Source organism: Salvelinus fontinalis, chromosome 42 (genome assembly GCF_029448725.1).
Source record: "Salvelinus fontinalis isolate EN_2023a chromosome 42, ASM2944872v1, whole genome shotgun sequence".
Lineage (NCBI taxonomy): Eukaryota > Metazoa > Chordata > Actinopteri > Salmoniformes > Salmonidae > Salvelinus > Salvelinus fontinalis.
In genome coordinates, this window is record NC_074706.1 from 20905784 (window position 1) to 20921527 (window position 15744).

Below are 15744 nucleotides of genomic sequence, written 5' to 3' on the forward strand. Positions count from 1 at the left end.
GAGGGCAACAACCCAGCAGCAGGACCGCTACCTCCGCCTTTGTGCAAGGAGGTGCACTGCCAGAGCCCTGCAAAATGACCTCCAGCTGGCCACAAAGGTGCATGTGTCAGCATATGGTCTCACAAGGGGTCTGAGGATCTCATCTCGGTACCTAATGGCAGTCAGGCTACCTCTGGCGAGCACATGGAGGGCTGTGCGGCCCCACAAAGAAATGCCACCCCACACCATGACTGACCCATCGCCAAACCGGTCATGCTGGAGGATGTTGCAGGCAGCATAACGTTCTCCACGGTGTCTCCAGACTCTGTCACGTCTGTCACATGTGCTCATGTGCTCAGTGTGAACCTGCTTTCATCTGTGAAGAGCACAGGGCGCCAGTGGCGAATTTGCCAATCTTGGTGTTCTCTGGCATATGCCAAACCTCCTGCTCGGTGTTGGGCTGTAAGCACAACCCCCACCTGTGGACGTCGGGCCCTCATACCACCCTCATGGAGTCTGTTTCTGACCGTTTGAGCAGACACATGCACATTTGTGGCCTGCTGGAGGTCATTTTGCAGGGCGCTGGCAGTGCACCTCCTTGCACAAAGGCGGAGGTAGCGGTCCTGCTGCTGGGTTGTTGCCCTCCTACGGCCTCCTCAACGTCTCCTGATGTACTGGCCTGTCTCCTGGTAGCGCCTGCATGCTCTGGACACTACGCTGACAGACACAGCAAACCTTTTTGCCACAGTTCGCATTGATGTGCCATCCTGGATGAACTGCACTACCTGAGCCACTTGTGTGGGTTGTAGACTCCGTCTCATGCTACCACTAGAGTGAGAGCACCGCCAGCATTCAAAAGTGACCAAAACATCAGCCAGGAAGCATAGGAACTGAGAAGTGGTCTGTGGTCACCACCTGCAGAATCACTCCTGTTTTGGGGGGTGTCTTGCTAATTGCCTATAATTTCCACCTTTTGTCTATTCCATTTGCACAACAGCATGTGACATTTATTGTCAATCAGTGTTGCTTCCTAAGTGGACAGTTTGATTTCACAGAAGTGTGATTGACTTGGAGTTACATTGTGTTGTTTAAGTGTTCCCTTTATTTTTTTGAGCAGTGTATATAGGTCGTTAACAGAAGGATTTCCCAAACTTGGTCCTGTCCCTCCCTGGGTGCGCGTTTTGTTTTTTGCCCTAACACTACACAGCTGATTCAAATAACCAACTCATTATCAAGCTTTTATTATTTGAATCAGCTGTGTAGTGCCAAGGCAAAAATCTAAAATGTACACCGAATGGGAGCTCCAGGACCGAGTTTGGGAAATTGGAAAACCCTGGTTTAGGTATGCTAGTCCATAATTGTTTACATTGTGTCTTAAACTAATCTCACCTATAGGCCTACAGTGTATTGCACTGCAGTAAATGGAGTGGGTGGAGTAGAAAGTGTTGCTGGGTATTTACACCTCAGTCCCCATAAAATAACACCATATATAGATTCTGCAGACCATGGAGAGTTATCCCAACCCCACTTTGGCACATAGAATAGTTCTCTCTCTATTAGCCAATATGTAATTTATGGGCCTATAGTGTATTGCATTGGGACCAATGGAGTGGGTGGAGTAGAAAGTGTTGCTGGGCATATTGAAATTAGACCATATTCTACAGACACTGCTGAGTAATCCCAACCCCACTTTTATGTCGGCAACTAGAATAGTTCTCTCTAAGCCAATATGAATTTTACATACAATGTATTGTAGCGGGGGAATTTATTTGACCTTGGAACATATTTTAAAACCAACATTTAATGCAAATGTCCCCAAATATGAAATTATTAATCATTATTAATGTTTAGACAATTATGTTTCATATATTGTGAATAAATACCGGTTAATTACACGTTTCTACTATTACGTGGGGAACTTTTATTTTGAAAATTTCCGTGACCCGGAAATATTTGTATTGTTGCTGACGAAAGGCTGGTAGCACAGAAGAAGAAACTAAAACTACAGAGCTAGCAAACGACTGGTTTTAGTCTACTATTTATGTTTAATCACTTCGTCGTTGGCGATATTTGAAGTGAGCGTGAATAAATATATCAAATATACATCGCATGAGACTGTATTTATCGACTTTTAGTGCTCGCGAGCCAGGCGTCCAAAAATGTCGAGTCGCCTTGCGTTCCAGACACAGCTAGCTTCCATTATGGAGGTATTGGCCAATGCAGCCGTGGCAGAAATCTGCAAACTGGTAGACGACGACTACGCGGTTGTAAGTTTGCAAATGTCACAATGCCAAAGGGAGAACAAAGGTTTGAAGCGAAAGCTGAATCTTCTCGAGCTGAAGATGGCCCGTGGTTACGCCGAACGAAGGCTACGGGAAAGTGCAATGAACAGCCGTCCCAACAGCAGAGTTCATATCAACACCAATGAGAAATTCAGAGGGTCGTCTTCATCAACTGGTAAGAAGACTGTAATAGCATACCACGTCTGATACTAGTTATTTGATTGCCGTGCTGATAAAAATAAATAAACACCACTGGAAAATAGGTCTGGGTGACATGGCCAAAATATCATCAATATAGTTTTTATTTTTGACGGTATGACGATATTTGACGGTTCTGAATAATACAAGTTCTAAATATGCTTTCTGGGTAGTGCATAAAAAACACGTTTTTTTAATGGACTTTGTCCATTCTGATTGCTTTATACTGTTCTATCAAACTTCATCCAAAAATAATAGGACTACTGACAGTAAAGTAGTCATTTTTGTAGAACATGACATAGAATCAAAATCCTATTTTGTAGCCTCACTCTGGTACTCGACCAATTGTTACCATTTGCATAGTTATTTGTTAATTTACAGCATTCATTTCCAGAATTTGAATCAATTTCCTGCACTAATTTATAATTGTATAATTTACACGTTAACGTTGTCTTAGTATGTCTCTATTTCTGATGGGACATGGGCTCAGAACATAAATGTTTGTTGTTTCTCTATGAATAATTGTAATATTGAGAATATAAACAAAACGAGAAAAAAAAAAAAAAGAATTCCGGAAAATACAAAACAATTTTATGGGGCCTCTTAGGCCTTATTGCTTAAATAAACAACTGACAGTCTGTGGCATCTGGCCAATATACCACAGATGAGGGCTGTGCTTAAGCACGACACAACGCAACGCAGAGTGCCTGGACACAGCCCTTAGCCGTGGCATATTGGTCATATACCACAAACCTCCGAGGTGCCTTATTGCTATTATAAACTGGTTACCAACGTAATTAGAATAGTAAAAATAAATGTTTTGTCGTACCCGTGGAATACGGTCTGATATACCGCAGCTGTCAGCCAATCAGCATTCAGGGCTCGAACTGCCTAGTTTATAAGAACCATTATTTTACAAGGTATATTGACAGAACACATCTCTTGTACACCAAGGATCTGGGGTTGCAGGGTAGAGAAGTGAAGAATGTGCCAATAAGAAAGTTACCAAAAAATAATCTAAGTAGCTCATGCTAAAAAAGGTTGGAGACCGTTTTCCTAACCTTAACCTAATTCTCCTAACCTACTATGTTAATTCTCCTAACCTGCTGGGTAAGTTCTCCTAAAAAATGTTGACAAACTGTATCCTTTCTAAACAAAACCCTTGACCACCCGTAGTTGTTGACTTGTGCTAGAAAGTTAGTTAGCTGGCAGTTTTCAGCTGTTATCCATTTTTATCGTCAGTTAGAAAACTGCTGATTGCCATAATTTTTTTGTCATTACTGAATAATTTAATGTAACTAATCAAACATTAAAATAGCGTTATAGAAGTTAGTCACCATTTTTACGTTTTACGCCCAGCCCTACTGGAAAACCATCAACTTGTGTAATATTGACTTTTTTCCCCCATTGGGGCCACATATACAATCATTGGGGCCACCTACACTGAGTGTACAAAACAGGAACACCTTCCTGCAGTAAGCTGAATTCACTGTCATGTTCGTGGAACCATTTCTGGACAATCCTAGCCTTGTGGCATTATCCTGCTGGGAAAACAATTTATTCACAGATGGATACACTGCTGACATGAAGGGATGCACCTGATTGGCGACGATGTTCAGATATCCTGTGGCATTCAAACGTTGCTCCGCTTTTATCAAGTGCCTAAATGTGTGGTATGAAAACACACTCCACACCACCTCCAGCCTGTATTGTTGACACCTGGCATGATGGATGCATGTACTCGTGGTTTTCTCCATACCGTAGTCCTCCACTCAGTGTGAAACAGCAGGAACCGGGATTCATCCAACCAGGCAATGTTTTTCCAATTCTCCCGTGTCCAGTGTTTTTGTTCCTTAGCCCACTGCAACCACAGTTTCTTGTATTTTGCTGAGAGAAGTGGAACTCTGTAAGGTCGTCAGCTGCCATACCCCATTCGTTTCACGGACCAACGAGTTGTGCGTTCTTTCATGGGTCTTTGGGCACCGACGTTGTAGTGGACTGTCAGTTGACTAACTATAGCCCATCTGTTTCTCTGCACAATTCGTGTCAGCCTCCTTTGTCCTCTTTCATCAATGACCCGTTTTTGACCACTGGGATGCCATTGGCTGAATGTCCTTTGGGTGGTGGACCATTCTTGATACACACAGGAAACTGTTGAGTGTGAAAAACCCAGCAGCGTTGCAGTTCTTGACACACTCAAACCGTTGCGCCTGGCACCTACTACCGTACCCCGTTCAAAGGCACTTCAATATTTTGTCTTGCCCATTCATCCTCTGAATGGCACAATCCATGTCTCAATTGTCTGAAGGCTTACAAAAAATCCTCCTTTAACCTGTCTCCTTACCTTCATCTACACAGATAGAAGTGCGTGTAACAGGTGACATCAATAAGGGATCATAGCTTTCACCTGGTCAGCCTCATGGAAAGAGCATGTTTCCTATGTTTTGTACACTCACTGTATACAGTCATTGGGACCCACCTTTGTTTTGGTCATTGAAATCTGACACAGCTCATCTAGGCCAATGTGACCTCGAGTCAACCTGCAATTTCTTTTACAAGTACGTTTATTTATTTTTTTAATCGTAGGTGGTGTCTACGACATACAACTAGATCACCTGGGGATGTGGTCAGGAGGCCCTGGAGCCAATAATGATCACAACAGTTCCCAGATGCATCCCAACCCCATCCGAGACAAGGTAAGTTCAAGAAACCAAAACTGTAATACTGGTTGTAAAAGGTCTTACACACTTCAAGAAAACAAATCTACTTGGTGGCTCACCGTTATATTCCATTATAGCATCGTCCTACAGTGCACAATGGCCCGTTTGAACCATTTTGAGCACTTGGCTGCATCAGTCACCAGTAGGTCATTATCAACCATGTTGTGGTGTATATTTATGCGGTTAATTCCTGACTTTTCGATCTTCCAGTCGCCAGATCTGCAGCTTGTGGAACCTGAGTCTCTGTTGGTCAAAGAGGAGAGGATGGAGGATCCCCTTGGAGACGCGGAGGCAGACGACGTACCACTGATCGGAGAGGACGGTGAGTGTGTTAGTCCGTCTCAACTTTGGTTGCTGTATTGCAGATTCTGCAATTACTCACCCCATGCAGTAATCAACATCAACACTCCATTCTCATATTACTCAACCTGGCCATACATTTGACTTGAGTTAACTATTAACCTGCTCTCATTCCCTTCCTCTCTCGTCCAGGAGTGGTGGAGTGTGGACCTCGTGGAGGCAGCAATAGAACAGGCCCTGGGGACTCCACATCCCATCCACCCACTTCAGCCCATGGCCCAGAGCAGCTCAGCCAGCCTCAGCACCCCGAGCAGCAGCAGGGCCCCAGGAACAGGCACCGTGTGGAGGTCAGTGGCTCGGCACCTCTCCTTAAGTCTGACAGTGAACCCCAACACTCAGGACTGCTGCACCAACACCACCCTGCTGCGTTTGATATGTACAGTGGTGATGATGACAGAGGGGACGGTCTGGGGCCGCTGGGCTCGTTCTTTAATGAGAGCAACCAGGCAGAGACGGCTGGGGCTGGGCAGCCATCTTGTTCGTACAGCACAGTTGCCGAGGCTGCCGCGTCTTTTCAGTCCGGGCACCGCCGTCCACTTCCTGCTTCGGTCACCGTCCACCGCCATCTCCCGGGGAACCGAGAGGAGGTTCTAAACGTCGACTCGGAGGAGGAGGATGGAAAGGCGCCTCTGGAGAAGTGGGGTCGCGACAGTGGAATGTCTGCAATGTTTGGGGGAGGAGGCAGGTTCCAGGGTAACCATGGCAACATGGCCGCCCCATCACAATCTCACTCCAATGACATTGCGATGCCGTCGACTTCCGACGCGAACGGGTGGGCACACGGCGGCGGGGGCAGAAACACTGGCTTCCCCCTGACGAGGGGCGGCAAGGTCCCCCACAGGACCAGTGCCCGGGAGAAACTGTTCATCTGCAACTTCTGCGGCAAGGCGTTCAACCGGCCCAAGAAAGTAGAGATCCACCTGAGGACCCACACAGGGGAGAGGCCGTTCAGATGCAACACCTGTGGGAAGATGTTCTCCGAGGCTGGCAACCTGAAGAAGCACCAGAGGGTCCATACAGGGGAGAAACCCTTCCACTGTGAGCTCTGTGGGAAAGGATTCGCCTGGATACGCAACCTCAAGACCCACCACGAGAGGAACCATCCAGACGTATATCCCCCGGACATGAGCCCTAGTTTTATCCCACCTGCACCACTGCCCACTCATATGGTCAAGTGCCACAAAGAAGAACATAGGCCAATTACAGTTGACCCAGAACCGAGCAGTACGGCTGGCCCTTAAATGTACGCTGAGCGCTAATATCAATAACATGCATGTCAATCTCTCCTGGCTCAATGTAGAGGACAGATTGACTGCATCCCTACTTGTCTTTTATGAGCGGTATTGACGTGTTGAAGCACCAAACTGTCCGTTCAGACAGCTGACTACATGGAACTCTCTTCCACATCAAAGTAACTCAAGCGAGTTGTAAAATCTATTTTTTATTTTTTTGTATCAGAATAAACAACACCTTATGGCTCAGCATGGACTGTGAAGACACGAGCGCATATGCTAACACGCACTCTACTAACACATGCATTGTAATATTGTAGATGTGTAGTTGTGTGATGTATTGTTTTTTTTATATTATGTGATTTTGAATTATTTTAATCCTGTTTTGCCCACCCCCTGGGCAGCAGCTAGTGGAGATCCTAATACATACAAATTAGCAGGGGCGGGGCCCGAACTTACTCATGTAGTTTTCCTTACTCATTAAGCTAATCAAGTTTCCACTGTGTTTTAGAAACCAGACTGTTTCTAGCCAGGAGGATTCAACCTTATGCTTAAAAATGAATCAGGGGTGACCTACCATTTGGCATACTAACAGACAAACTTAACAATGCTCTACGGTCAGTCATCATGAATCACAACTCGCAGGGGCCCTGATGGGTGCGCGTGGAAATGTTTTGGGGTATGATGGGTGGTTCTGATTATGTACATAAGACATTTCATATCAGTGGACTAAGGAAGGGTGAATTTGGTCCAATAAGCTACCGATTTGAAAGGTATTCATGGTAAATGTCAACCTTAAAGTGTAAATCTGGAGAGGATGATGCTGGTTCTTTGTGTACATATTTAAAATTGTTCTGTATATCTAAAGCTAAAGGGGATATTTGACATTGGACAGATTCACTTTTTAATAAGTTATTTTGATGCCAGTTTATGAATGAGTGGCAGTTTGTTATAGTAAACATGTATTACAATGCCTCTTCTATGTTTTTCTACATATGGAACTATTATGAATAAAATACATTCCTACACTTAGGTTTCTGTCGTTATTGAAATGAATAGGCAATAGTGGTTTATATGGTGGACAAAGGAAAGCTGAAGGGAATCAAACGATTCACCAATAAGGAAAGCTGTACTGGGGCTGCTTACACGTCTGTCACACATCTCCCACCACCTGCAAGAACACTCATAAATAGGTCATATATGTTTAATCATTATTGAGCATGACATGAGTTTATTAATCTTCCAATAAATTCTTCGTCACCTAATCTTTGTTAAATAATATCAAATCACTCAAACCATAAGGTTACTATAACCACTATATTTAATTGGAGAGGCCCAGTATTAAGAGGTTCTGAGTAACAGACATCCATTCACCAGTCAAATGATGCAATGAGATGCATATAACATATCAGTAAACATCTATAGCTACATAAAATACTTTTTGCATGCATGTAAGATGTACACGATTTGTAATCGTTGGTCCATATATTTATTCCGGTCACACAGTTCTAGTGAGCGATTTTAGAAATGAATACGATTCATTGCATTAGAGTAATTGTGATATCTAATTCCTGGTCCGTCCCTGTGTTTCCAGTCTGCAGCGGTGGAGGACAGAGACCCTGACATCCTGCTGATCAAGGTGGAGAATCTGGACCCACGGGGTGGAGGACTCAGCATCCAGGAGGGTGAGTGTAGACTACAGGGGTGGGGGGCTGTGTGTGTGGTTAAAGTGGGTATTGGCACGAACAGCAGGGCTTGATAATAAAGGGGTTAGACCTATGACACAAGTTTAGTTAGATCCCATGTAAAGACTACACTGTTGCATCCATCCCTGCCTGTTCCAGAGCATAAAGCTTTGAAAACATGTTCTAATGGCATTGATATTCCCCAAGTTTAGCCCCATCGTGAGATCTCCCATTGATTTCAACAACAGCCAGTGGTGTGATTGTGACGCTGTGTTCTCTTCTCAAGGGCCGGAGGAGTCCAGCAGAGACGACTACAGAGGAGGAGCATTACCCCTGGAGGCCACCCACCACAACTCACCCCCAGACCACACCCACCACCACCCCGGGCCGACCAGGCACCACACCACGGAGGTCAGCTATGGCCGTGTGTCATACGAGAGCCACCCCCTTCCGCTGTGGACCAATGGGGGCAGTGGTGGTTGTGGTGACGCTAGTGTCCCAGGGCCATCCTCCCTCAACCTGTCCTACCCAGCAGGCCCAGGCATGCTGATCATGGGAGGGAGGATGGGGCCTGCTGGCTCTGAGATGGGTCAGCACAGGGGTTTCACTGTAGAAGGCTCCGGAAGCTTCTCAGGTTCTATGGGTTCTAGAGAGGGGTCAGAGATGGCTGGTTATGATGTCGGAATGGGGGGGTTAAGTGAGGCACAGGGGGGTCAGGAGACGTACAAATGCGGGAGGAAGAAAGTGGTAAGGAAGAAAGCATACCTCTGCAAGTTCTGCGGTAAAGGGTTCTCCTCCCCGGCGAATCTAGAACCACACCTTAGAACCCACACGGGCGAGCGGCCGTTTGGGTGCACGGTGTGCGGGAAGCACTTCTCTCAGTACTGGAACCTTAAAATCCACAAGAACGTTCACACGGGGGAGAGGCCGTACGCCTGCCCGCTCTGTGGGGAACGCTTTGCCGACCCTAGCAATCTAAAGAAACACCAGAAACGACATCATCCTCAGCAGTAGTACTACGACCTCATCCTCAGCAGTAGTACTACGACCTCATCCTCAGCAGTAGTACTACGACATCATCCTCAGCAGTAGTACTACGACCTCATCCTCAGCAGTAGTACTACGACCTCATCCTCAGCAGTAGTACTACGACATCATCCTCAGCAGTAGTACTACGACCTCATCCTCAGCAGTAGTACTACGACATCATCCTCAGCAGTAGTACTACGACATCATCCTCAGCAGTAGTACTACGACCTCATCCTCAGCAGTAGTACTACGACATCATCCTCAGCAGTAGTACTACGACCTCATCCTCAGCAGTAGTACTACGACCTCATCCTCAGCAGTAGTACTACGACATCATCCTCAGCAGTAGTACTACGACCTCATCCTCAGCAGTAGTACTACGACCTCATCCTCAGCAGTAGTACTACGACATCATCCTCAGCAGTAGTACTACGACCTCATCCTCAGCAGTAGTACTACGACCTCATCCTCAGCAGTAGTACTACGACATCATCCTCAGCAGTAGTACTACGACCTCATCCTCAGCAGTAGTACTACGACCTCATCCTCAGCAGTAGTACTACGACCTCATCCTCAGCAGTAGTACTACGACATCATCCTCAGCAGTAGTACTACGACCTCATCCTCAGCAGTAGTACTACGACATCATCCTCAGCAGTAGTACTACTAGATTGGACCGGGGTATTATATCAACCATCTATTTCAATATGAGAAGGGCCAGGTTTTTTCCTCCTGACAACTCAGATGGTTATAGAATTTAACTAGGGCCAGGAGTTGTCCCTAATCACATGACCTGACCAGAAACAACTGATAGTTATAGGATAAAAATAGGACCCAGAGTTTTTCCTCTGGTCAGGTCACACGATCAGGAATAACTCTTGGTCATTAATATAGACATTATATTGATATTAGTAAAGGGGTTTAGGGAGGGGTTGTTAGTGAAATCTCTCGTGGACAGATGCACAAGCAATATTTTAATTCTGAGTGTCCGAGACTGGTGTAGTCTGGGTAATTTTGTCTTTTCTTATCTGATCAAGACAGTCCTTTTAGTAATTAGATTTTGTTCCGGGAGTCCTATAGCTGGTGATGGTAATAAGCATATTTATTTGTTTTCTACTCATAAAGCTGTATGAAAATTATAATATGTGGTGAGAATAGTGCATATTTGATTCCCCTTGTAACACCAAGGTATATAGGTTCAACATACACCATAAACCAGTAAATGGGTCGAATTAACCATATTTGTTAGCAGTAAAGGTGTAAATATCTTGTTAGGTGATGGTACTATTTTTTATTTTGAGTCCAAAATGCTCTACGCTAATAAGGGATACGTCTATTGTGTCACAATTCTGTGAAACTTTGATGTCCTTATCTTGTAATGTTAAAAGAAGATTAAAATGTTTCTTTGCAAAAACGATGAATGAATTAATGTGGTTATTAACATTACATTACTCCATCACAGGACATTCGATTTCCTCAACTGTGACACAATATCAATATCTTAAAGAGCATTCATCACATCCACAATATTTGCCCAAAATGGAAGTCAAATAATTATCACTTAAAAGATATTCTCCGGTACTTTTGTATACTTTTTAGCCAGTAGTTCTGAAAGTAGCACCCACGAGCCAAAGGTGGTCCCGGAAAATTGCGTTCTACATCACAAATGTGCAGATGTGTGCACCACTTCATTGCACTCTCTCGCTTTACTTTGTGTGTGTCTTGCTAGCTGTCACTCAAATGGCGAGGGGCTGACGCTTATTGGTTGAAACTCAAATTGTTAGGGGGCTGGCCCGCGTGGGGGTAAATGTAGGGAAAATGGCGCAACACAGCTTCCAGAAAACAAGGGATTTTGTGGATAATTGAGGTAAGACAGTAATTCTGCTCATAGATTATGCATGTATGAACTACACATTGACACATCCCGCCCAAAGCGGAAGGTTTAAAAATGACTTACTACATACTCGCCAGTACCGGAACATGTCTTTAACAAATTTACTAATTTTAATGAATTATTATTTATTGCAGTGAAAACAGTGAATTAGACTTTCCTAAATATATTTTTGATTTACAGTACACTGAGGATACAATCGGGCGCATCCCTTCATGGCAACAATGTATCAATCTGCGAATTGCCACAAGGCTAGGATTGTCTAGGAATGGTTCCACGAACGTGACAGTGAATTCAGTTTACTGCAGTGGCCTGCCCAGTCACCAGATCTCAATCCAATTGAGCATCTGTGGGATGAGATGGAACAAGCTATTCAGAGTAGAGATCCACTACCAGCCAACTTGACACAACTGTGGGAAGCATTGGAGCCAACATTGGCCAGCATCCTTGTGGAATGCTTTCCACACCTTGTAGAGTCCATGCCCTGACGAATTGAGACTGTTCTGAGGGCAAAAGGGGGTGCAACAGAATATTACAGTAACACCTCTAAATTAAATCGAATTTCATTGGTCGCGTACACATATTTAGCAGATGTTATCGCGGATGTAGCGAAATGCTTATGTTTCTAGCTCCATCAGTACAGTAATACCTAACAATACAAAGAAAAACATGTAAAATTCCCCAAAAGAAAAAGAAAGGGATTAAGAAATATAGAAATATTAGATCGAGCAATGTCACAGTCCGGAATATAAATATATATGTATATGATTGTGTGTATAGACATTATGGACAGTATATGAATAGAAAATGTGTGTACAGCAGTAATTATATAGGATGAGCCTTGACCAGAATACAGTAAATCCATATGAAGTGGGTAAAACAGTATGTAAACATTATTAAAGTGACCAATGTTCAATGACTATGTACATAGGGCAGCAGTCTCTAAGGTGCAGGGCTCTAGTACCAGGAGGTAGCCAGCTAGTAATAGTGACTAAGGTTCAGGGCAGGGTACTGGACGAAGGCCGGTTAGTGGTGACTGTTTAACAGTCTGATGGCCTGGAGATAGAAGATGTTTTTCAGTCTCTCAATCCCAGCTTTGATGCACCTGTACTGTCTCTACCTTCTGGATGGTAGCGGGATGAACAGGGCGTGGCTCGGGTGGCTGAGGTCCTTGATGATCTTCTTGGCTTTTCTGTGACACAGTGTGCTGTAGATGTCCTGGAGGGCATTCTGAGGCGTTCTGCTGATCGCTATCTATCTAGTGTTTAGTTTATCTCATAGGCTATTTCTCCTCTCTTCTTCCTAGCCTGCAGCTCCTGAATCAACTCCATCAACACTAAGACTGGGACAGGACCTGGGAAGTATCACAGCAACAGGAGGACCTGACATGACAGCAGAGTGTAAGTGGAGAATGAAAATAAACCAGGAATGCATGACAACTGTGTCGGCGCCCACCAGACAGTGTCACTGACCTCCTCACTTATAATAGTTTACTAAAAGCTATTTTCTTAATGAGGCAAACGAGGCCAGTTCAGCCCCCCTTTAAGTTGAATGCACTAACTGTAAGTCGCCTTGGATAAGAGTGTCTGCTAAATCAGGGTTTTCCTAACTCGGTCCTGGGGTCCCCCCTGAGTGCCTGTTTTGGTTTTTGCCCTAGCACTACACTAATTCAAATAGTCAAAGCTTAACGATGAGTTGGTTATTTGAATCAGTGCTAGGGCAAAAACCAAAACGTGCACCCAGGGGGGACCCCAGGACTGAGTTTGGGAAACCCTTACTAAAGTGTACATGTAAAAGCCCTCTCTAGCTTATCATCCTTTACCATGTCTTTTAACTCAGAATGAGCATCTGAACTAGTATTTACAATAAACATGTACCTTTTCTATGATCTTTATCCAGGTACTGGAGAGTCCTCCTCACAAAAAGGTATTGGAACCACTAGTCCCGCAGTGAGCCTAGGTAATAAAGCCAATATGCCCAAGGGAGCATCAGACAACACACCTCCAACCCAGACCACACAGCAGCTCAGCAAGCAGAGAGCAGCCAACACGCTAGGCTCTGAGTACTCAATGTTTGAGCTGGAGACCTTCTTCACGCGCTGGGCCCCAGACACATCGGCATCAACATCGCCCTCCGGTGGTCCCTCGTGCTCCTACACCGACAACACTACGGACAATGATCCAGACTGCCTCATAGTCGACCCAGAGCCTCAGCCCCAGCTCCTCTCAGCGACTGTCAGGCCCACAGGGGAGGGTGTGCCTTTCTCTGGGCATCAGGGAGTACAAACAGCCACTCTGGGTGTGAGTGGGGGCATCCAGGGGCATCCCACATGGAGCAGGGCAGCCATTTTGAGAGCGTCTCAACAAGCACATCAGCGGCAGCTTCAACGACGCCTCAGAGCACAGCAGCTACAACAGACTCACCCAGAAAACCCAACTACCTCCACCACCAACACTAGTACCGGTATGTCTTCCCAATCCCTTCACTCCGTGGTAGGTCTACCACCAGGAAGAGGGGCCACGGCCAAAGGCTTTGCCCACATCGAGGTGAACCTGGCTGGGCAGCAGCACTGCGATGCGGCCGGGAGGAGAAAGAGTTACGTGTGCCGAGCCTGCGGTAAGGCCTTCACCGGTCAGTCCAACCTGGAGGCTCACCAGAGGGTACACACAGGGGAGAAGCCGTTCAGGTGTGCCACCTGTGGGAAGATGTTCTCAGAGGCTGGCAACCTGAAGAAGCACCAGAGGGTCCATACAGGGGAGAAACCCTTTGCCTGTAGCCACTGTGGGAAGCGCTTCGCCTGGATATGCAACCTCAAGACGCACCAGCAGTCAGTCTGTGGAGATGGGGGAGAAGGGGTGTGAGGCATAAAATTAGAATCAGTAGACTGGACGGACATGGTTCAAAAATCTACGATAGAATATTGCTGACACAGACATCAACGGGAATTCATTCTAATCGTAATGATGTGAGACCGACAACCCCCCAAACCTCCAAAACAAACACTACAGTATAAAGGAAATGTAAAAGGGATTAGCAGAAAGTTGTCTTTACAGGTGACACTTTTGTCCTCTGTTCAGCTCCAGATCGTTGTTACAGTAGTTAAACTAATTGCCTTGTAATTTTATGGCCAACATAAAAATCAGGCAATTATTAGATAAAGTATCTTTATTTGAAACTGAAATGTGGAATTAATATTGAATATCATGTGCATATTATATGAACAAATGTGTTCCAAGACATGTCTTTTTTTATATTATTAGGATAACCTTTTTTTTTTATTTGCAAGATTTGACATGAATAATTGTCAATCTGTGTCACATGCAATAGCAAGTAATGTGGCCACAGACAGTGACATCCAAATAAACATATTTTCTTAACACAATAAGGTAGTACTAAATATTGGCATCAATTATGAACTATTCTGTTCTTTTGTGAGAATAGCAGGTTAGTTTGAAAATCAGCTTTGTTATTGGGGCCTAGTCAATGTATAATACTAAATGCAACCGCAATGTGGCAATATTTTATTTTCTGATTTTCCCGCCGTGCTTTCAAAATCATCTGCAAATACTGACTGCTGATAGGCCCGGCTAGCTCAGTCGGTAGAGCATGAGACTCTTAATCTCAGGGTCGTGGGTTCGAGCCCCACGTTGGGCGCAGCTTTTTCTTTAAACATTTGAAACGATAAAATCATACATTTTGCACTTACGGGTGGAAGTGCGTTGCATAAGGACTACTTTGTATGTAATTCCGCTACCTCAGCGATCGCTTCATACTCCATACCCCAACATCGTGGAAAAGAAACTCTAGTGGGCGTGGCGTTTGGCCAGAGCGATGTGGATAGGTAGCAAGTCATGTAGCTACGTACAATACAGGCATTTTTCTATCTCTTCCCTTAAAAATATCATTAATATAACATACGCAACACATGATGTATAATTACACCACAATCCATGATGGTGAAAAAGATTAGCAGAGGATGGTTTCGATCCATCGACCTCTGGGTTATGGGCCCAGCACGCTTCCGCTGCGCCACTCTGCTCCGGAGCTTGTAAATAAATAATTGTGCTAATAAACCTAAGGGGGCGGACACGTAACTGTTAACAACCTTTGCTACTATTTCTTTTTTTCTATATTATTAGTTTATATTGGTTTTTGTACCCATCATTTGTCATCATTACAGTTCAATACATTTCTACACTTCCCTTAAAAAAACGATTAGCTACCTTTTCAGAAGGTAAACATGTAACAATATTCTTGTTACAGGTATACAATGCGCATAATATATAATGGATATCTATTTTATACGGGCTTTAGGTGGTCTATTCATGCGTCCGAAAATTACTAACAAAGATTTTTATAACTTTGTTC

At 44.7% G+C, this 15744-nt stretch overlaps 1 protein-coding gene and 1 non-coding gene across 2 annotated transcripts; both read left to right on the forward strand.

Moving 5' to 3' along the window:
- The first annotated feature begins 1937 nt into the window (after positions 1-1937).
- Positions 1938-15044, forward strand: LOC129841110 (Krueppel-like factor luna). Its single transcript, XM_055909218.1, has 8 exons — positions 1938-2436; positions 5046-5155; positions 5390-5501; positions 5672-5826; positions 8366-8456; positions 8743-8867; positions 12683-12776; positions 13276-15044. Exons 1-8 carry the CDS (start codon positions 2139-2141, stop codon positions 14235-14237), a joined length of 1947 nt encoding a protein of 648 aa, XP_055765193.1. The 5' UTR covers positions 1938-2138; the 3' UTR covers positions 14238-15044.
- trnak-cuu (transfer RNA lysine (anticodon CUU)) lies at positions 14958-15030 on the forward strand. The gene has a single exon. It is a non-coding gene; the product is annotated as a tRNA-Lys (tRNA).
- Positions 15045-15744: the final 700 nt, after the last annotated feature.